Source organism: Podarcis liolepis (assembly GCF_965112155.1).
Source record: "Podarcis liolepis genome assembly, chromosome: 8".
Taxonomy (NCBI): Eukaryota; Metazoa; Chordata; class Lepidosauria; order Squamata; family Lacertidae; genus Podarcis; species Podarcis liolepis.
Window position 1 is genome coordinate 43,991,566 of NC_139560.1, and position 22,754 is coordinate 44,014,319.

A 22,754-nucleotide genomic window follows, 5' to 3' on the forward strand; every position below is an offset into this window, starting at 1 on the left:
GGAGACAAGTACAAAATACCACCTTGCTCCACCTTTTTGTTTTTGCTGAGTAGGCCTAAGAGCTAGCCTATATTGCATGTGGGAGAGGGCAGCTACTTGAGACCCAGTGTGAGTAAGCCCCATTTAATTCAGTAGGGCTTGCTTCTGAGTAGAGAAGGTTATGATGAAGTTTCATGGGGCAATTCAAATGCCTATACCCTGCTGGTGGGGCTTTGCAGAGTGGCAGGGCCACAAAAGACCGGGGAGGCGGGCGGGCAGGCAAGATAGTTGGGCATGAAGTGGACCTGATCACGGTTTGTTTGTTTGTTTTTTTGGTCCCACTACTGCCAAATGAATGGGACATGGGTGGTGCTGTGGGTTGAACCACAGAGCCTAGGACTTGTCGATCAGAAGGTCGGCAGTTCGAATCCCTGTGGTGGGGTGAGCTCCCATTGCTCAGTCCCTGCTCCTGCCAACCTAGCACTTCGAAAGCACAAAGTGCAAGTAGATAAATAGGTACCGCTCTGGCGGGAAGGTAAACGGCGTTTCCGTGCTGCTCTGGTTTGCTAGAAGTGGCTTAGTCATGCTGGCCACATGACCTGGAAGCTGGACGCCAGCTCCCTCGGCCAGAAAAGCAAGATGAGCGCTGCAACCCCAGAGTCGTCCGCGACTGGACCTAATGGTCAGGGGTCCCTTTACCTTTTTTAGTGCCAAATTAAGAGCAAGGTAGCAGTGATTGGGCACCATTAACCAATATGTTTCTAATTTCTGATGAACTATAATGAGCCGAGAAATTTGGGCTTTTCATTATGCACAAATGCCGCTTTAAAGTCTATCATATATTGCATTGCAATAAAGTTCTGTGTCAAAATGGTATGAGGGTTCTTTGAAGCAACTGCTATGGTGTGCATGTCAGTGACATCTCATAGATTGTTTGCCTCCAGTGAGAGCTATGAAGATGTCTTCTGCTGGACTCTTTCCATGTGGGTGCTTTATAGGGAAACCCTACCCCAATACTGGTTATAAAACAGATCCACTTTCTATGGATTTCTTAAGGTTTATACTGGTCTTTTTACCTGGTGTAGCTGTTTTACACTGGTTTAAACGGAGTTGCTTATAAGGCCAAATCTGGCTTCTTAGCCTGTTGGAAGTCTATTGCTTCCATATTGTTTGTCTCAACATACAACCAGGTACAATTTCCACCCCTCTTTCTTCCACAAGTACCTGCAAAAGCACTATTCCTGGGATTAGGAACTTCAGGTATGGAGTCACATGGGGCTCCCCAGGCCTCTTTGTCTAGCACAGTGTTTCCCAACCTTTTTTGGGCAAAGGCACACTTGTTTCATGAAAAAAATCTCGAGGCACACCACCATTACAGCCCCGTGACGTCAGCACGCAGCGTCATGCCGGGAGGGACGCACGAAAGTGTAAGTTTCAATTTTTCCCCCTCCCCCTTGCCTTCCTTCTGTGCCAACCACCAAAAAGCCAAGAAAAAAGCCAAGACTTTAGGGCAGCAGGTCGACACGGAAGAAGCTCCTACCTAAGGACAGGTGCGACGGCCGTGTCCTCTTCTGCCACACTTGGCAGCCCTGCCTCACGGTCGTGACTCCCACCCTGATTTCTCCCCGCAGGTCGAGCGGCACAGGCAGCCCAATGTGTCCAGCCCAGACACAAGCCCCGCTTCCCCACTCTAGATCCTGAATGCGACCAAGTGCTCTGGACTCCCGAGCAGGGTGGGAAAGAGGACTCGCATCTGGTAGCCTCCGGGCTCCTCGCCTGCTCAAGGGATGGCATTGCAGGCAAGCTACCGGCCGTCGCCATCGCCGCCCCCTCATGCGAGTGGACCTGCCCGGAGTGGTGGGCCGGGGGAGGCTCGCTCTCGGTGGGGATGTGGCCCGCACGCGCGGCCCCGCTTCCTCCTGCCCAGGGCTGAGCTCCTTACCCGCGATCTCGGTCTCGCGCACGTGGATCCCACTTATTCCGAAGCTCGCGCCACTAGCCGGGGCTCTCACACCGTGCCAGGGCCAGGCGGCGAGGCCGCCCTCGACTTCCCTGTTCCCTCCCCTCCCTCGGGTCGCCGTGGTTACCGAGGACTGCAAGCTGCTCGGGCGAGCGTGGGGCATTAAGTGGGAGAAGGAAAATTAAAATTAAAACTCGCCTGAAGGCCGCCTCTCCGGATATGAAGCTATCTTTCGAATTTTTTAATTTTTCCCGCGGCACACCAGGCAACATCTCGCGGCACACTAGTGTGCCGCGGAACAGTGGTTGGGAAACACTGGTCTAGCACTTGAGAGTCTTGCCAGGCCATGCCCCATCCCCCCAGGCTGCATCGTCACCAGCCCTGCTTTGCAGCCTCCTTAAGTATTTTTACTTGGTTGGAATGCATCCTTGAACTCTGTTAATGCTTCGTGCTTGCCTAGATGAAAGATAGAGAGGAGCATGTGTAGAAACTAGCCTATTGTATGAATGTAAAATGCCCATATGTTGCTCTGCCCATTTTTGTCTCCTTGTTTGGAATGTTCTGGTTATACTTGGGCATGCTACTCTTCGTTCAGTATTTTCTGCATGCTGGTTGAGTTGCTTTCAATCATTGTTGCTGCAGGCATGAAATGAAGTTGCCAGGTTGGTTGCTGGCCAGCTCCTTCTGAGCAGAGTAAAGATTTTCAGTGTGGGGTATAAAGGAATAGGAATAAATAAGATGAAGTAACTTGTTTTAGGATGCTGGTGTTCTCAGCCCGAAATGTTTCCAAAATGAGGAACCTTCCAATACAGTGGTACCTCAGTTTACGAACTTAATCCGTTCTGGAAGTCCATTCTTAAACTAAAACCGTTCTTAAATTGAGGCACACTTTCCCTAATGAGGCCTCCCGATGCCAGTGCCATTCCACCATTTGGATTCCATTCTTAGACTAAGGTAAAGTTCTCAAACCAGGATACTATTTCCGGTTTTGCAGAGTTTGTAAACTGGTCCTTCTTAAATTGGACTGTTCTTAAACTGAGGTACCACTGTACTCTGGATTTATTTATTTTTTTAAAAAACGTTACTTTCTGATTCTTGTGCTTTTCATAAAAAAACCTGTTTCTCTAAAGAGTATCTCTCTGATAACAGAACAGTAACATCTTGCTCATATCTTTCAACTTCATAGAGACATACTTCACTGCAGAGCTCTTGCATTCAGGTAGGGTGGCATAAACTAAATTTATCACATGAGGTGAATTCCCAGGTGATAGAATTGAGGTCTGTAGAACTTTTGGGACTTTTGTGTGAAAGAGACTATTCCTTAGCAATATGCTAATGGCACAAACTTAAGAACTCTTACAGAGAATTCTAATAGAAAAAGTTACCTCCTGCTGTGTCTGACACAGAAGGCAATGATCTATCTTCGTGTCATAGTCACGGTTTTAATGAAGCTTATGAGCGCAGGCTGTAGATCACAAATCATTGTATTAACTGCACTAATTAATCAGGCTGGCATTTTTCAAATCTTATGCAGAATAATAACTGTGCAAATAGTCTGAGCCTGAAGTGTGTGAGTCTTAATTAAAACTCTGCCTAAACACAATAAAATTGTGTGACTGCCAAAATTCTTAAAGTAGAATGTGAGGCAGCGACCACAGGTGAGCCCCAGCAGCCAGCATGCAACCAGTGGTTGTTTTTTTTTTAAAAAGAACTAATGCTCCCTGCCCCCCACCCCCATGCCATTTCTCCTTTCTCTTTTCTTTTGCTGCTTTTTGTGACAGACCACTTCCTGGAACCTCCTACCTTTAAATATAAACCCAAAACCTTCAGTTAGCAAGAATGTTGACTGGGGCAGCCATCAGATCATGCCATATTGATTGTGAAAAATTTCCATTGGCCACCTGTTCAATTCTGTGCTGCATTTCAGATGACACTGTTGTCCTATAAAGCCCTAAATGACTTGGGGTCCTGGTATTTGAAGGAATGCCTCTCCGTATATCAATCTGCTCAGGTTCCTAGTTTTGGGAGATCGGGGGCTTTTCATTGTTCTACACCAGAGGAAATTCATTAGGTGCTGACACAACATGGGGTCCTCTCAGTGGCAATGTCCCAGTTATAGAATGCCATTCCTATGAAAGTGTAACTGGCGTTGACCTCGTTGACATTTTGGGACCAGGTTCAAGCATGCCTGTTCTCCTAGGTATTTATGGGGTGTTGGACCACTGCTACAATAGATGTGGCAGAAATTTTTATTGTGCAATTGATTTAGATCAGGGGTGGGGAATCTCTTTCAGCCCAAGGATTGCATTCCCTCCTGGGCACCCTGCTGGAGCCCACATACCAGTGCTGGGAAGGGTCAGAGACATAAATGGAGAAAAGCAATATATGTCAATCCTACAGTAGTCTAGCTCCAACACACACTTATCCTTCCTTCTATCCTCTGTCTAGGCAGGCAAGCAGCATTATCAGCATTCAAGGACAAATTGCAGCCTGGCAAAAACATTTAGGGACGTTGTGAATCAGGACCAGTGAAGGGCCACATCTAGTCTAGGCCTAAGGTTCCCCACCCCTGATTATGGCTTTCTCTTACTTAGTTTGGATTGTTTTAATTGTTTTACATTTTGTTGTAACTCTCTGGGATCAATTGATGAAGTGCTGATTAAAAATGTTGTTAATCAAGATGTGTGCATGAATAGCAACGCAATGAAGCATAGAACCCTCTGACAACAGCCTTCGTTCAGAAATCTATAGGGCAGAGAGGACAACAATTATCAATTCATCTCTTAGTTTCACAACCCCCTAGATGAAGTACAGCTGTTCTTCTGGTGATGCTGTTATTTCTTTACTTCTAAGGTAATTGAACTAGCCTTAAAAAAAGAAAAGAAACATAAATGATTTTACATTGCACCTAAAATATTTTCAACCACTGATGAAAACAAATTTTGCCCCAACCTAGCTTTCTCGCCATTCATCACCAGCAAGTGCATGCTTGCTGTGGCAAGTAATTGACCTGACCTGACCTGACCTGGTAACTTGAATGCATTTGAGCTCATTTAGATGTTCATAAACCCATAGGAAAAATAGATAGTCAGCCTGACTGAGACAGGTCTCTGGTTTGAGCAGGCTATACATTTATTGTTGCCAAACTTCAAATAAAACCAAACCTGAGCCCAATGGCAGCTTTTCCCCTTATGGAAATAGCAGCTCAGGGATAGATGGACTTTCGTCAAGGTGAGCATAATGCTGTGATCCTAATTCTTTTTTGATTCTGACCCAATTCTTATCAGCCCCTTCCTGCAGCTTTTGTTTAAAGTTTTAAAAGAATCATGCAGCACCATGCCCTTTTAACAAAACATGTAGTTTGGCCCTGATAGAGGAGGATGGCCAGCAGTTGTCCAATGAGCAACTACGATCTGTGGTACAATGAACCACATTGCTTCCATGCCTCTGTCACTGTGCTAGTAAGTGCTAGTGCCTGTGCAAAGTGGGGAGCCTGTGGCACTCCAGATGTTGCTGATCTCTCAGCTCGCATTAGCCCCAACCACCATGGCCAATCATCATGGATGATGGAATCTGTAGTTTTAACTTCTGGAGGGCCACAGCTTTTCCACCACACTGGCACAGGGTTGGGTACTTCCCCAAAACTTACAGGTGTTTGAGGTCAGTATCTGTTAGGCATTTTAAAAATTAGTTTTGTTATTATTATTTACTTAAACACAACTTGGCATTTTGATAATCATCCTATACTGACATTTAAGTTGTTTTGTTCCCTGTGCAGCATTTGGTTGAAATTATCATGTAGTCCTTAACTTTTCTGTATTCTTTTATCAATGCATAATCATTTTCAAACTTCTGGGCTACATTTTTTTAAAAGGTTCCTATGATAGCTATTGCTTACATTATACATTTCTCTTAATAAGAACCAAAAAGCTGGCTCTGAAACTTATAGAGAATCCAGTATTTGGGGGCCAATTTCATTTGTCTGTATACCATATGGTGTTCAATCTTATATAACTTGTTTATAGGCCTGTTCTTCTGCAGAGATCTAGGTCTACAAATAGAAACTTCACCACCAGAATGGCAAACAAAACATCAAATAGTTCTCAAAATGATTGTTCCCAACTGTCTTATTTTACCTTATTACTTATTTTTTTCTTTAGTTCACTCGAAACAGTGCTTATTGAATATTCTTTCCAAGGGCATCATTGTACTGAATTTCAGGATAGGCTTGGATTTTTTGCTTTGCAATTTAATACTCCCTCTATACTATACTCAATTGAATTACAATGTGCTAGATTTTAAAAGCAATTTAAGAAGCTTTACTTTCTCTAGCATTCTACAAAAGGTTCTGTATTGCGTTTTCGTCAACTCTAACATCCTGCTGTTTTTGAGTGGCAGGTGAAGGGCATTTAAATTAATGATTTCCCTCTCCTGAGGCTCTGTGTTGCAAGTAAGATTATTCTTCAGAAAGCTTTGGGCTTGAGCCTGTTCCACTTGAAGCCACTGGTGAGAATCTGGCTCTTAATAGGGTTGTTTCCTATGTAGTTTGAATCGATGACTGCAAAGTGGTCCTATAAAAAAACAAACCTTGATGTATGTTCCTTGCAGAGCCAGGTTTGTGCTTTTAATAGGAACTGCCACTGAGCTAACTTTTGGCCTATAGGAATATTGTTGAAGGTACGGCATTGCATTGGCTTCCCATATTATTGTATTTATACTGCCTCCTGCTTCCAGAGAGCTGTTCATCTTGACAATAGCGGTGTAAGAGGTTCAGAACTTTTTTATTTATTTAATTTTAATTTTTATTCTTTTGGTTCTCCTCTCAGGTCAGAGGTGTTTCCTTCTAAATTTTACCCTGTTGTAAACAAAATCTGCCCTTTTCCCCTTATGGGGTATCCAAGAGCCCATATAGAGTCCTTACGTGGGTTCCCTATTAGTAGGAGAAAATAACAGAGGCCAACCAGAGAATATTGAGAAACAAAGCAGCTAGTAAGCCTGATCTTTATTAAAGCTGTTGCAACAGGGTGCTCCCCTCACATGCAGGAGGACAGAGGAGGACCCCTAACAAAGGTGTGACTGCCCTTATATAGACATTTCAAATTCTCTGCCCTGGAGCTCAAGACCACCCCTCCATACATCATACATACATCACAGAAGGGGTGTAACCCAAGACCACCCCCACAAACATCATACCTACATCACAGAAAGAATGGTCTACAACAGAAATTTGAGTGTTGTTGTTTTTCCTGTCTGGCAGGTTTTCTGATAATGTCGTATCTGATTGCCTGGTGATTACCCACTTCCTGAGACAATGGGAAAGTTCCCCCACCCCCTCCCACCTTGCAGAGAAAACATTTGGTCAGTTTGGGAGTCAAAATGGTTTCAGGAAGGTCTTCCTGTGCTGCTCCATACATTGGTACATTTATGGACATTTATTATATGTATATGACTTTAAAATTCTTATAACAATCCAAGCACATGTGAACAAGTGTTCTGCTCGGAAACAGTAGTACAGTTGTGCTGATTTGTTTCCCAAGGCTGTTATTTGGTTTAGTTTCTCACAATCTTGGATGCCTTTACCTCTGGCAGTAAGAGAAAGTTTGAGAAAACATGACTACCATTTGTGCAATCCTGAGATGAGCCTTTTTAAAGGCATCAGATTTTAAGAATCTTCACAACTCCCAGTTTAAATCCAAAGTTCAATTACTGAGAAAGTGGGGGAAATAGTCCCAAAAGAAAACACAAGCTAGTTGGTACCTTTCACTTGGAGAAATAAAAGGGAAGGGGGGAACCTGCAAAGGTATATATAGTATGCTGTGATATTCATAAGAAGAGTGCACTAGAAAAATGAATTTTTCTTATTGTGTCTTTTCCAGATTGGCATTTCCAGAAAAACAGAAGAAGAAAAAGATAATGAACTGAAAGCATCTGAAAAGTATATTGTGCAGTCCTTTGAAGCGAGTAGAAATGTAGTCCTCCGATAGGGCCATGAACCTAAAACTAGTCTATGTATCTGTACTGATGTTTGGAATAATGGGTTTATTCCTCTTCATGTACCTGCAAGATTGGATTGAAGAACAACATACAGGTAAAATAACTAATAAGCTAGCTAAATCCATATCAGCTGTTCAGTGGAAAAATAAATAATGGCACGGGCTTGTGATATGCACACACACCGTCTGAGAAGTGGCTAGTGTAATCACACATATGTGGGTTGAACCATTCACAAGATAAAGCTGAGGGGGGAGGGGGGCAGAAATCCCCATGTATGACTGTCTCTGAAAGTTAACAGCTAATACATCAAAGAATTCCAAGGCAGCCATGTTTACTCATCTGAAATGAATGGCTCCTGATTAAGTAGAATTTAAGGGATTACATGGTATTTAACTTTGTGGTCAGAGTAGACCACCCACTGTGCATAATGTTTTTCTTTTCCATAATTAGTTTGAAGTAAAAAAAAGGGGGGGGGAAATATGGAGGAAGTTGGAAAATGTAGTTGGGTAAGAGGCTACATAGCTTATTTGAGAGAAATCCCAGCAAAAGTAAGACAAGTGTATGATTTGCTTTTATTAGTTCAAAATGTTTAATACTGTAGGAATGTTTAGACCACTACTTGATTACTTTGTAGGTGGCAAAAATATATATATGTAAGTACAGTACAGAGTTTGGAAGTCATGCTGTATACTTTTAGGAAATAAGAAGCAGCATTTTTTTTCTATCTTACAAACATTTATAAGCCATTATTTAGTCCAAAGATGTCAAGAGTCAATTAACACTCAAAAGCATAAATAACAAAATTAATAATTTAAAAGCAGCAGCAGCCAGGCACATCCAGCATGAATATATGATCTACAAATTTAAATCCTCCTCATCATGGTATATTTATTTATATACCATCTTTTTCCCTGACAGGGACTCAAGGTGGTTTACAAATAAAATTAAGAACAACTAAAAACATTTTTATCCTTAAAAAACAATTAAACATTAATATAATTTAAAGCTACAATATACCGGTGTGTGTGTGTATTAGACATAATTGTAATAAAAACAACACAGTTCATTAAAAACAGTCAGTTCCCAAAAGTCTGTTGGAATAAGGAAGTCCTCACTTCTTCATTAAATAATTTGTTAGATTCTTTTTAATAGGATTTGTAAGTTGCACCTGGCCTGCAAAGAAGCCCACTAATAGAGAAACACTTTCTGCAGTGGCTTCTAAATGAATGGAATTGTATATCCACAAGGGGGTTGGCCCATGCCCTACCCCCCCCCCATGAAGTGCCACCCCAAAGGTACAACCCCCTTTGGGGCAGCATTTTGGTGGCAGCCTCTTCCCTCCCCCAATAGGCAGGCATGTGTGCAGGAGAAGGAGTAGGGAGTACGCAAGCCGAACACCTTCACATCTCACTAAACAATAATTTGGCTATGTTTGGAAGGCAGGCTTGCATGTTGCTCTCTTTCCATCTTCATTGTATATATTTACTAATATCTTCATTTGTACCATGAGCAACCAGTCAGTATTTCTATCCAATATTCTACTAGGTTTAATGACTCAATAGGCTATTGTGGTGTTATGAATAATAATAATAAGTAATTTCAATATAGAGAGGCAATTCAAGAAACTATATTTTGAAAAGGAGGAGACTGACTGTGCACATGTAAGGCCCACGGCTGTGAATGAAGCCTGGAAATGATGTTGAGAATCACAGCCCTTTTCCCCCTCAACCAGCCAAAACTCCATATTTGCCTCTCCACTGGAATAGCAATTATTTCAGACACCGCAAAATGAAGATAAATGTAAGGGCACAGATGAGGACTTTAGACAACTTCTTTCTGTAAGGTGCACTGTACTACTTAGTAAGGAGGAGATTATCATGGAATGGTTCGAGGTCATGTTTACAGTTCTGAAGTCTCCCAATAGGAGATATGCAGCCAATTCGGTGTCATGGAGGACATGCAAACAAGTTTTTTTCTGTGTTGTGATGATTTCCCCCAATAAGCTACTGTGTTTTTTGTGCCTGCTGTAAGTTATGTTTTACTGCTGATTAAAATGGCATGTGGGCTATGCTAGGAAAATGAACTCTTGCTGGGAATAACTCAACTTCAAATTAGTCTTCTCAAAGGGCATACATGCTCAGCAAAATGTTGAACAGCTGTTGTCACTGTGTTAAGAGAGAGAGAGAGAAAGACTTGTCAACTCATCACCTTCCAAAAGTGCTCTGGGTGTCTTCTGTTACGGGACAGCTTAGCTCTGAGAAAATTTGAAATACACACCGTTCAAAACCATATCCCTCTCTTGCTTTGCATTCAAATTCAACACTTGTACTTTCACAGTGCAGTATATTATTAGTAAAGGAGATCAAAGCACTGTTACCTAGTTAAGGTGATCTTCAGTTTAGAGCCTCAGAAATGTGAAAGTCCTCAAAGCTTTATTGAATAGGACAGTCAAGAATGCTGTTCTGTGTTTCATTTTGTAATCCTTAATGAGACTAAAAATGTATACACAACAAAAGAAACCCATTAACAACTTTTTTCTCTAATCAAAGCAGCTGTGATAAAGAACTCAAACTCTGCATCTGCACAAGTGTTCCATTCTTACTCATACTCTTGATGAAACAAATCCCTATTTTACTGGTGGGGAGCTGAGAGGAGTTTTCCTTTGTGTTGGGTGACGGTGACGGTTCCAGCACTCTATCTCCACTGATAGAAACTCTTTCATGAAACCACAAGACAGTGATTATATTGCTTTCTTCAAGAAAAAAAAATGTTTTCGTCAAACAGAAAATACTAAGAGAATTGCAGAGGTTTTATGCGGGTTTTATGGTGTTGTTGAGGTCAGTTAAGCAGCACACTTCTGCAAAACGAGGATGGACAGGGTTAACAAGAGCCTCAAAGATTGTACTTTGTTTCTTCTAATGGAAGTTAGAAATGAAATGAACAGATACAGTTTCCAATGAACATGTTAAATCAAAAGATGGGACCAATCTCCTTCATGCAATGAGACAAAATGTCATATTAACTGCATTGGCAACAAATTTGTACAAATTGCAATGGTGAATGAGATACAAAAAAGAGTTCTGCTAACTTTCTGTCTAATTAAAAGTTCACTTAACTTATTTGCAGTTGTGGTAGTCAAGCTTGCCTCTTACCCCCAAAAGGGCTAAAAATGGCAGTCAGATGTGAATAACTTCAAATGACTTCTTTAAAAAAAACCCACAACAAAAAACCTTGTGCTCATTATTGTTCCATCATTCAGAACATAAGAATGGAGGTTACAAATATAAGTAGCATGCTCCTTTCCCAGCTTTTATAATTCAAGAAACCAGTCTCGTCATTACCTCTTCAATGGGATATAAATTCCATTTATTGTACACAAAAACCTTCTTAATCCACTCTAATAGGCTGAAAATCCATTGCAATGAATGAGTTATGTGATTATTTGCTTTCTTAATCAAGGGGGAAATGGCACAACATTTCATTATTTGTCAAATGTACTTTGTTTTTAATTATTTACTACAATACTTGACAGGATGAGAGTCAACATGTAGCCCTATGATTTGTAAGGGTTGTGAAAGAATTATAATAATAGGTACTCTGTACTCCACCCTGCTATTAAATCCTCAGCTTTCAAGTGATTTCATGGTGAATGTTGAATTATGGGATTCTTATGTATCTGTGTTAAATGAGATGCTGAATTTAAAAGGCTTCCGTACACTTAAATGTGCAGGGCAATTCTTCCGTACAAGTTGATTGTATATGGGATGGTCAAAGACAGAAGCAGCTTGGAGCTCTGTCGTCCAGTTCAGTTTACTTGCCATAAAAAGGAACAGCTGGGCAATGCTCAAGTTGCGCCATTACATAGGCAATGTAAGAAGTATCCAGTGTTCTTCACTAAGAGAAGGGTTCATCTTTCCATGTGATACTTCTCCATTTGCCAAGAACTCATATGTGGAGTGGAGTGGACCTGGAAGAAGATTCCACCTAAACATTAGGAAGAACTTCCTGACAGTAAGAGTTGTTCAGCAGTGGAATTTGCTGCCAAGGAGTGTGGTGGAGTCTCCTTCTTTGGAGGTCTTTAAGCAGAGGCTTGACAACCATATGTCAGGAGTGCTCTGATGGTGTTTCCTGCTTGGCAGGAGGTTGGACTCGATGGCCCTTGTGGTCTCTTCCAACTCTATGATTCTATGATTCTATGCCCTGAAGTTCGGTTACTGGTTCAAGAGGGTATGTTCTAATAAGAAGAACATTATAAATGACCTGCTGGATCAGACCAAAGTTCCATCTAGCCCAGCATCCTGTTCCCACAGTGGGCAACCAGATAATTATGGAAAGCCTGTGAGCAGGACATGAGCTGAACAGCACACTGCCTACTTTTGTTCCCAAGCAACTGATATTTTGAGATATTCTGCCTCTGATACTGATGGCTGTGCACTACCGCGATGTAGTCATTGATATCATCCATGCATTTGTCTAACCTTATTTTAAATCCCTTAGAGTGGTCATTAGAGGATTTGGAGAAGGTGACATTCAGCTCCATTTCTCTAACATCTTAATCAGGTGCAGTTATGCAGTGCTTGGGCTAGTGCTTGGACATACTGGTGATTTGGATGAGGGCCAATAAGCTGAAGCTGATTCTTGAAAAGATAAAGGCCAGGAATAGGAATTGGGTAGGCTGCCTGTTTTAGATGGGGCTGCATTATCTCTGAACGCGTAGGTGGTACACAGTCTGGTGGTAATCCTGGATCCATCTCTTGTGCTGGTTGCATGAAGTGGCAAGGAACATCTTTTCCAAGCTGTGGCTGGTGCAGGGATAGCCTGACTACAGTGACCCATGTGTAGATAACCTCAAGATTGCATCGCTGTAATGCACTCTATATGGGGCTGCCTTTGGTATGGCAGCTGGGAGCCTGAGGTTGTCTTCATTAAATGTTTGTTTAGTTCTTTATTAAAAGGCCTATCCCACCCTTGTTCCTAAAGGAGCTAAGGGCAGCATGTTACAGTTCTTTATATGTGTTATAGGGGCAACAGAGCCTATCATGTGCCAGCCTCCTCTAATGTGGCAGTTGAGCCTTGCAAATTGGTAGAACTAACCACACACAATCTTGATTGGATGAATTATAGGTAACAATTGCCCACACTTCATCCTGTATGCTGCTTCAAAAGCAGTAAACTATATTAGAAGAATGCATCATTCCATTTGATGCTGAGCCATACTTTTCAACTGTATACCATTAAATATTTGTGGAAACAGTAGATGTTCATTGGCCCTGCCAAGTGGAAAGTGGATAGTCTTAACTAGAGAAGACCCTAATGTTGCCTTTGCCTCCCTGCCTTCTTTTCCAAGTATTCTCCATGTGTGGAAAAGAAGACAGAGCATTGTCCCATCATATTAGCTTTTGCAGATCCATGTGGCATATAGTTTTATGCCCTAAACATGGAAAATAAATGGAAAAATACATCCTCATGCATTTCATTGAATCTTGGCCCAAACTCATTGTAGATAAATTTTAAATAATGTAGTTTTATCAAATGCTTTCCTGCCTACCTAATACTTATTTTTAAGAACTGTATATTTTCCCCCAATATCATACTATATGGTACTTTTTCATAAAATCTAATTTCCAAATGAAGCTGTGCTCTGCAAGCTAAACATTCAATCTTATTTTTCCCCGTGCACCCATACTCTTTTCAGATTTCTTTAGGTTTAGGGGTTGGTTTTAAATGTCATTTATACCACCAACCTGTGTATTCCTTGTGGCATTATTTTACAAAGGGAAACATTAAGCTTAAATGAACTTTCATCTGTATCCTAGCAACAGACTATGATTAATCATACCTCTCAGGTAAATGTGGACAAATAAATGTTTGAAAGCAAAAGCAAATTCTGAATTGGCTAGTGAAAGATAGATTAACAATCAGGGAAGAAGCATCCGATTTGGTCTTCCAGAGAAGCTTGCAATAAACACCTAGGAGTGAGGGTTTTATATAGAAATATAAATTTCTATTTATAGAAATATATATGAAAGAGGAAAATAGGACGGGCAAAGACTTTTCTACAAGTAATGAACAGCTGTGTATGTACATGTGTGTTCACTTTCATCTGAATTGTTACCCAGTCATGGCGGGGAAAGTAAGCTGCTTTAAATACTGAGTCAGATAAGAAGTGCCTGCTGGATTGAACCAATGGCCCATCTAGTCTAGCATCCTGTTCTCAAAGTGGCCCACCACTTGCCTGTGGGAAACCTGCTAGCATTTCTGCCTACAGCTGGAAGCAGAGCCAACAACAGCCCTCTCCTTCATTAATTTGTTGAATCCTCTTTTAAATCCATCTGTCTCTTGTGGGAGCAAGATCCATAGCTTAACTATGCACTGTGTGAAGAAGCACCTTCTTCATTGGTCTATCTAGCTCAGTATTGACTACACCGACTGGCTGCCACCTCCAGGACTTCAGGCACTGGTCTTCCCCAGCCCTACTGGAACCTACCAGGGACAAAACCTGCACTTCATAAATCATGCGCTTCGCCACTGAACTATGGCTCCTCTCTGAAGGGGAGATTTTGTGGCAGAGTAACAGAGCAACCCAAGGCTTTTATAGATTCCAGGCCTTGGCCCAATCAGTGTTAAAGGGCTACTTGCATGACTTTCTGTTGATCTTTATCTTTCTCTTGGCCTGTGTTCAATGGTAGTGATACACAGTCCCAGGTTCACTGTACTGTTGACACACTTTCCTATTTATCAAAAGATCTCTCAGAACTACTTAGTGCTTAATAGTGGAAATGAATACTGTGTCATTTAATTAACGGTTAGTGTTTTCATAAAACAACTGTAGTGCTGCCTTTGAGGAACATTTTTATGTTTTCAGTACAAGGAGGTGTTCAGAAGATGGAGATCCTCATAGATAATTGCCTCCTCTTGTATCTTTTTGTAGGTCTTTCATCAACAATCAGTTGCACTCATTGTGTCTTAAGCCCTGCAAACAGTATGCTGTTCAGATGCTGAGCTTGGCAGATGGGCCGCACTTTCAGTGCAATCCAATGTGTCAACATAGGGAGTGTTTTTGTATCGTATTTGTACCTTTTTTCTTTTTTCAATCAGGCAGCAGGATTTCACTCAGAAAAACCCATTTAGCACAAGACTGGAATTTGAAGAAGTATTGTAAAGCTCTCGCCAGTGGCAAAATAGACATAGTTTAGTTATGTATAAAATTATGGGATTTTTGGTAAAGGCACTCTTGATTGTTTTACTCCTTTTCAATGTTTTATTTAAACTTCAGCTTTTAAGCTTGCCAGAACACTGACATAATTAAAATTGAAATACCGCACAAGGCTGCATTGTTAGTTCATTAGACCAGAAGGGCTCTGAAATAATGAAAAAATGTATTTCTTGTACTATGGAGCCAAGTTGTGTCTGTCTTCTCCTTTCCCTCCTACCCAGAATAAAGGATACAGTTATTTTGTATTAAGGGATATCTCACAACCTAGTCAGTATTTGAGATGTCCTTATCAGGGTTTAGGGAATTTGATAATCAAGTGCAAGGATCATTAACCAGAATTTTTTCTCAAGCAGTTTATTATTTTTAAAGCCTGGATGTTTTTATCAACCTTTATAACTAGAGCAGAAATAAAACCATTCCAGTTCAGAGGCACAATGTGTACACCAAAGACTATAGATCAGCTGCTGTCAAATCCATTTTTATGAACTGTTTAATTATACTGTCCTCTCGCCTGTGTGGAACAAGCAGGGAACTGTTTAGTTACTGTTCAATGTCAAAGCGGCACTTTCAATTTATTACTCTTCATTTGCAAAAGTTTTTTAGGAGTAGGGTGGAGTTATATCATGTGAGGTTAACTGTTGACAGTGTGCACAGCAGATTTTCACTTACTCAGAAATTTTGCTACTATGTTCTACTTTGCTGGATTTATCACTCTGTCCCCCACACCCCACATCTTGGGATGGGGAGAGAATCATTCATGTTTCACCTCCCTGGCCCAGGCAGCTTTCCCCTCCCTGCTAGTTTTTGTCAGTCAAGAGGGGCAAGGGTCCAAAGTGCAAGTGGTAGCCCTGACCAATCCAAGCACCTTGTCCACATTCTTGAGCTTTACTAACTGAAACTCATGCAACACAGCAGGGACTAGGAACAGTGCTCTGGAACAGCCCCTTGCTAACCAAATCCCTTGATATGCAATTGAAGCTTTAGCCAAAATGAAAGCAAGGAAGATTTTAAGTGATTAATTGTAATAAATTGTGTCCTCTTGAATTATGGAAGAATTTGATAATTCCTATTCTTAATTTTAGTTAATTGTAATTTATAGAAATTCTGATTTGTGACTCTGAATACCAGTTGCTGGGAATCACAAGTGAGGAGTGTTCCTTTCCTGCTTGTGGGCTTCCCATTGGGGCATCTGGTTGGCCACTCTGAGAACAGAATGCTAGACTAGATGGACCCCCTTTGCTCTGGTCCATCAGCCAGGTTCTTCTTAGGTTTGGATAACAGTTTCTGGGAATCACAAGTTGAAAGAGTGCTGTTGTAGTCAGGTCCTGCTTCCAGGCTTCCCAGATTCTCTATGAGAAGAGGAAGATGGATTAGATCCAGCAGGGCTCTTATGTTGAGGGAATTGGGTAGCCTGGAAAAGATTCTGACTAAACATCAGGCGTAAGAGCTACTTGACAGTGGAATGGACTCCCTTGCGTCATGGTGGTCTCTCCTTCTTTGGAGGTTTTTAAGGAGAGGTTGGGTGGCCATCTGTCATGGATGCTTAAGATTCCTGCATTGCAAGGGGTATCTACAATTCTATGAACCATGATCAAATTGTAGATGAGTGCTTTTTTATTAGGGGATGACACACATTCAACAGCAGCACTACCATCAAGAAAGATGTCGTGGTGGTGGTGGTTATTTGCTGGTTGCTTTATCTTGCCCAGGAGTTTCATGTACAGTACAGTAGGCTGTCATGACAACCCAAAACTTGTTGGCTGGTGAAAGGTCCATAAAAGGACATAGCCTTCAAAGAGTTGCCACTCCTTCTTCTTGCCTTCCCATCCCTTGATGCCATACTTTCCTCTGCCCATAACTCTGCTATTATACTTCCTTTTGTACTGGACTTTGCAGGGCTGTGTCTAAGTGGGTTCCCCGCGCCCCCATCCTGCCACTTTCCCTGGGGAAACCCACTGTTAATGTTGAATTGGGACAAATTGCAAGTGTTGGAATCCCCAATTGCTGCTTGTTCTGATTCAGTGGGAAACAGTGGGTTTTCCTGTTGAAAGCAGTGGGACAAAAAAAGAGCTGCTTGGATGGGCCTAGACCTGGAAAGTGTGGGCATATGCCTAGAAAGCGCAGTGCAAAAGGAAGTCTGAATAATCCCTCAGGTGAGCATTTCCCATCAGCAGTTTGGATTGATAATACAGACCCTGATCACTGTGCTAACTTGTACAAGAGGACATTATATTTCTATTGCTGCTCTTTGCTGAAGGACTGTAAAGCTGTAATGGCTCTTTGATCTGGAACTCACTTGCCAAACTCATCTGTTAAGCATTCAGCTCTGTAACATTCAGATCTTAATCTTTGTTGTCCCTTGGTTATCTGAGAAGCAATGTTGCATTGCCTGACAAAGAATTCACATTGTTCCAGGCCTGTGGGCAATAACATTTTTCAGGCTGCTGATCTGTCTTTATTATTCGAAAAATATATACAAAAAATAGTTCCAACAACTCCTCAAATAGCATTTTGTAGGCTTCAGCTACTTTATGTCAAAGTACAGAAGCATGTATGAATAATGTGGCAGAATTTAGTCTGGTTTTTTGTTTTCGTTTTGCTCATCTGATTTCAGAAAAATATAGATAGTTGGGAGGGGGTTTACAGTGTGTGTTCTGAATATTAATACTATTCTAGGCTCAATTATGGGGGTTAGGCTATTCATACCATTTTACTTGCAGAGATATTTGTGTTTTTTTCTTGCAATGTAATTTATATAAGAGCTTTCATTAATACTTGCATTTTAGAATGGTAAGCCAGAAAAATAAGTGTACTGTTGTGAGTTTGGGAAATTCAACTGCTGAAGTAGCCAGGCCAGTTTCTTGGTAAGAGTCCTAAGCATTTCATTAGTCTGACAAAGGAAATTGCTGTGTGCCAGAGGACAAGTGGATGGGCCCCCTCCCTTACCTGGCTGGTAGTCAGAAGGATAATAGGCAGAGTAGAGTGTGTGAGAGCTGGGCTAGAAGCAGGCAGAAGCCAGACAGTGAGAGTCATGCCTGATTTTTGTTTGACTCTAAGCCTATGATTATGAGAGAAGCAAAACCTTCTGGGGTGTTAATGCTGTGAGCTCCTCCATCATAGGTTCAAGTTGTATATATATGTAAAAGCCATATATTACAAAAACACCACAGTGTTGCCTGCTGTCCCGCATTCTAATGAAACCGACCTCTGGGTAAGTGCCTGGAACCCTGGCAGTGTCACACTGCTCAGAGATTTGCGTAGGGTGCAACAACTCAATAGCGTAATAGGGGCAGCAAATAGTTTCACAGAAGTAAAGATTCACAAAGAAGAGGAAAGTATTTATAAAATTAAAGCGTATTCTATGCCAGCTAAGGAACTAAAATTTGCTTTCAGGGGTTGATCCTGTAATTGGTAACTCTAGCAATGTAGCTCCTCATAGGATTGGAGACTTGCCTGTATTTACCTAGCCTAAGGCATAATTTTCCATTATGCCTCATGGAAACACATGAAAAGCTCCCATGCATCTTTGTGGGGATTCCACCAAAGGAGCTTGAAATTGACTGTGTCTGTTCTTCATGGGTTACTTGAGGGGGTGTCTCATTAGTATGATACAAATTTGGTTCTGGGTTAATTTTGTAAAGGAAGAGAAGGTGCATTTTTAGGAGCTCATGGAATTTTCCAAACAAGGTTGTATGCCCTCTTGCATTTGTTTTGTCTTCAAAATTAAAGCTGCCAGAGAAGAGGATATTATAAACATTACTGCCCTAGCAAATCTGACCATATGGAAGATCCCATAGAGATAACAGTTACAAAGCCCTAACCCACCTTAGTAGAAGCAGGCTGCAGGCAGGAGCCATGCTTGATTTCTGCTGGAATCCCAAGCAGAAGCATGGGAGAAGCAAGACCTTCTGGGGTGTTAATGCTGTCGATCTTTGGCTCAGGTTGTACGTATGTGTAAATAAAGGCACCACAATCTCTGCTGCCCTCATTCCAAGGAAGCTGAACCCTGGGTAAGCGCCTGGAACCCCTGCAATCTTGCACCACTCAAAGATTGGGGTGGCATGCAACAATACATTTAATATAATTGCATGAAATATGACCTGAAGGATCCATTCAGATTGACATAGATAGGAAGAGAGAGATACAAACAGTAAATTAGTTGAAGGGCTGAAATGACAGTGACAAATGATAATGAACAAACTGGGTTGAGGAAAGATAATCTTGTGGCACAGAGATCATCCTTGGGTCCAGGTTTTAAATGAACAATTAACATCTTCATTAGTGTGATAAATGAGGAAACAAACAGTATGTTTAGCACCTGTCTACAAAATGGAGGAAAAGAAAAGCAATATATTGCCAAGCACCTTGCAAACTTGAAACATGGACAGCTAGCTGCGGGGTGTGTGTGTGTGTGTGTGTGTGTGTGTGTGTGTTTAAAAATCATACATAAAAGCATTAGCAAAACTTTTTTCAGTGTTTTATGTTAACCCAGGATACAGGGATATATCTATATATCAAATAGACTTAGATATGGCTAATAAAATGGATGGAAACCATCATTGCCCCCAACTTGGTGACAATAAAATAAATGATGCAGAGAGGGAGCTGCAGCCCAATATAGGAAAAGCAGTAGAAAGGGAGTGCCTGGATTCCTTCAACAAAACATAGCTAAGAGTAGCCAGAGTTTCTGGTGTAATGCTAAACTGTGTTAAATTGCAAGTGAAAGCTTCTAAACTTCTCACATCCATGCTGGAAGAGGAGAGGCAGGACGGGGGAGCACATGACCCCTGAAGGAAGGCATAGCTCATTCCCATCATGATGAATAATGGTTTGACAGTGCTTGATAGACTCTCAAGATTCAGTTTTAATAAGTGTGTAGTATGTTTGTATAGGGGACGCGGGTGGCGCTGTGGGTTAAACCACAGAGCCTACGACTTGTTGATCAGACGGTTCGAATCCCCACAACGGGGTGAGCTCCCGTTGCTCAGTCCCTGCTCCTGCCAACCGAGCAGTTCGAAAGCACGTCAAAGTGCAAGTAGATAAATAGGTACCACTCCGGCAGGAAGGTAAACGACGTTTCCATGCACTGCTCTGGTTTGCCAGAAGCAGCTTAGTTATGCTGGCCACATGACCCGGAAGCTGTACACCGGCTGCCTCGGCCAATAAAGCGAGATGAGTGCCGCAACCCCAGAGTCGGTCACGACTGGACCTAATGGTCAGGGGTCCCTTTACCTTTATGTTTGTATAGTGTTCATAGTTTATTTTTAAAATTCTTAATTTGCATTTAAAATAATCCAATCCAAAAAATAATAATCAAATGTCCAATTGACTACAGGCACAATTATTTCACTCCTTGTATTTAAGTGTTTTTCCTTCCTACAAAACAAAATATGCTGGGTTAAGTGTACAGAGTCACTGTACAAGAGCATGTATATGCAGTATTAGGTCTGAGGCCATTTTTGAGCCAGATTTTCTGCAACAGAGCAAAAACACTCAACTGTTAATAAGTGGAGAGAGGGGTCGAAATTGATTGGAGCATGTTAGGCTGAAAAGCACTAAACAAGATTTTAATGTTTAAGTAACAAAGCTACTGTACCTTTTGTTCTCACATCAACACCAACAGAACAGCTGGAAATAGATGTCCTTTTGAAAAAAGGTCATTGAAAAATGCTTTGACATGCCATTAGAAGAAATATGAGGGCAAAGCACATGCACATGATGACACCAAAAGTTCATCAGAAGTTTAAACTCTGCTATCTATTTGTAATAGAGAAGTATAGTTGCTTCTCTAGTTATAATATTTCAAGGCGTTCTGGACATAATTTTTAAAAATGTTATTGATTTCATTTTACAATGCCCACCTCTGTTTCAGGATCACTAACACAGCACCTGTTGGTCCCAGTGCTTCAGTCAGTACCTCTTATAGTGCCTGCAAAAGGTCTTGGTAAACATCTCAAAAATTCACAATGCCCATATTTCATTGGGTGCTCAGTTTGGACACTCACTATTCCTTCTGCACTGGGAAGAGGTGAAATAGCTTCTTTCTGTGAATTAGTGTGGTGGTGGCTGATGTAGTTGCCTTTTTTCTTTAATGGGGGACATGTCTGCACCATAGCTGTCAATGTTTCCCTTTTTTTAAAGGGAAATTCCCTTATTCTGAATAGGATTCCTCACAAGAAAAGAGAAAAGTTGACAGCTACGCTCTGCACTATTTTATGATCCTATATCTTTTTCTACTCTTTTGGATGTGGCAGTCATTTTGTTTTATGACACACTATACGTCAGCCATTTTGTGACTGGCGCCTATAGCACTTTCTCAGAATTCCACATATTAGACTACTTTCTCTCTTCTTTTTTATTATAATACATGAGTTACATTGCATGTAAAAAATAGAAATATAATACCATTACAATTCTTTAACATGTATACAAAATCTGTTTCCCTACTCCAGCTTCTTGTTGCTTTCACTATTTACGGTGGTCATTTGAGTTAATGGTCAGCTTCAGTCCTTCATTTCTACAGTCCTTTGCTTCTCACATGAGATTTACAAGCCCAGTCCTAGTATGACTTACGTGATTGCTTGTACGATTCAAATAAGTGTGAGTGTTAGTGAGTGAGGAATAGCATGTGAGATGAGGCCTGAGAAAAAATGCCTGACTCTTTAAAAATGCAGTGTTACTTCTCTTTTCCCCAGCAATCTCCATCACATTTCAAGCCTCCTCAGTGCATACCAAGAGAAATTCCCTGCTGATAGTTTTGTCTACCTAAATGGAAAAGTTCTCACAGTTTTTAATCTTTTGGTTAGTTTTTTGAAATAAAAGGTGTCAGTCGTTTTGGTGCTCCTCAGCACATGTACTGGGTTGTGTGTAGCAGGTTGAACAGTATAACTATCAGCTAACACATCAGTTAATGCATCAGCTTAGACCAGCAAAAGAACAGACTAAAACAGAATATATCAATGAGAAGTCACCACACACCCTTCTGGAATGGGAAAGCCTGCATACCAGATGTATTCCATATTTAAGTCATACTACATCCATCACTTCTGTTTCTGTTTAAGTATATTGAAGATTGTTACTGTGGCTTTTTTCTTTATATGTGTGTGTGTGTAGTATACCCCACTATTTGCCTTGTATTTACATCAGTAATTTCCACATGAAGCTGAAGTCTTAATATAAGACAAACTGTAGGAAAGTCATGAGGATTTCTGATATATGTGACAAAAATTAGTCCCAAAGTGCAATACAAGTAGCCAGTTGTGTTCACATTACATGCTGGAAATGTTCTAGCCACATGAAAACCATCAAAATGACCACAGCCAGTTTTCACAAAAACTGAATTTGGCTAGTCCTGAAGACATGTTGGCTCTTGTAATGCAATAATGCAAGATACATTTTCCTTTGGTGAAGAAAATGTGTTGTGAAGTAGATCTTGCATTCCATGAGTTGGCCCACAGAACTGTAAAACAAAACCTCATCCACCACCATGTTAATTCAAATTGTTCGCTTGATACATGCAATTCTTAATGGAATTTAGTTTGGGATGCTCAGTGCACTGATTTGCTTCATCTGAATTTCTTCCCAAAGAAATTGCTGGGATTTTTT

At 41.2% G+C, this 22,754-nt stretch overlaps 1 protein-coding gene across 2 annotated transcripts in view; it reads left to right on the forward strand.

Moving 5' to 3' along the window:
• The window catches only part of CHST9 (carbohydrate sulfotransferase 9), a 53,910-nt gene that overhangs the window by 4,491 nt on the left and 26,665 nt on the right, over positions 1-22,754 (forward strand). The window contains exons 1-2 of one of the 2 annotated variants that reach the window (XM_083517793.1): positions 7,225-7,355; positions 7,816-8,027. In XM_083517793.1, the coding sequence (XP_083373919.1) occupies positions 7,928-8,027 (100 nt within the window). In that variant the 5' untranslated portion in view covers positions 7,225-7,355; positions 7,816-7,927. Of the gene's footprint in view, positions 1-7,224; positions 7,356-7,815; positions 8,028-22,754 lie in introns of those variants that run through there. The other variant, XM_083517792.1, reaches the window with a different exon arrangement.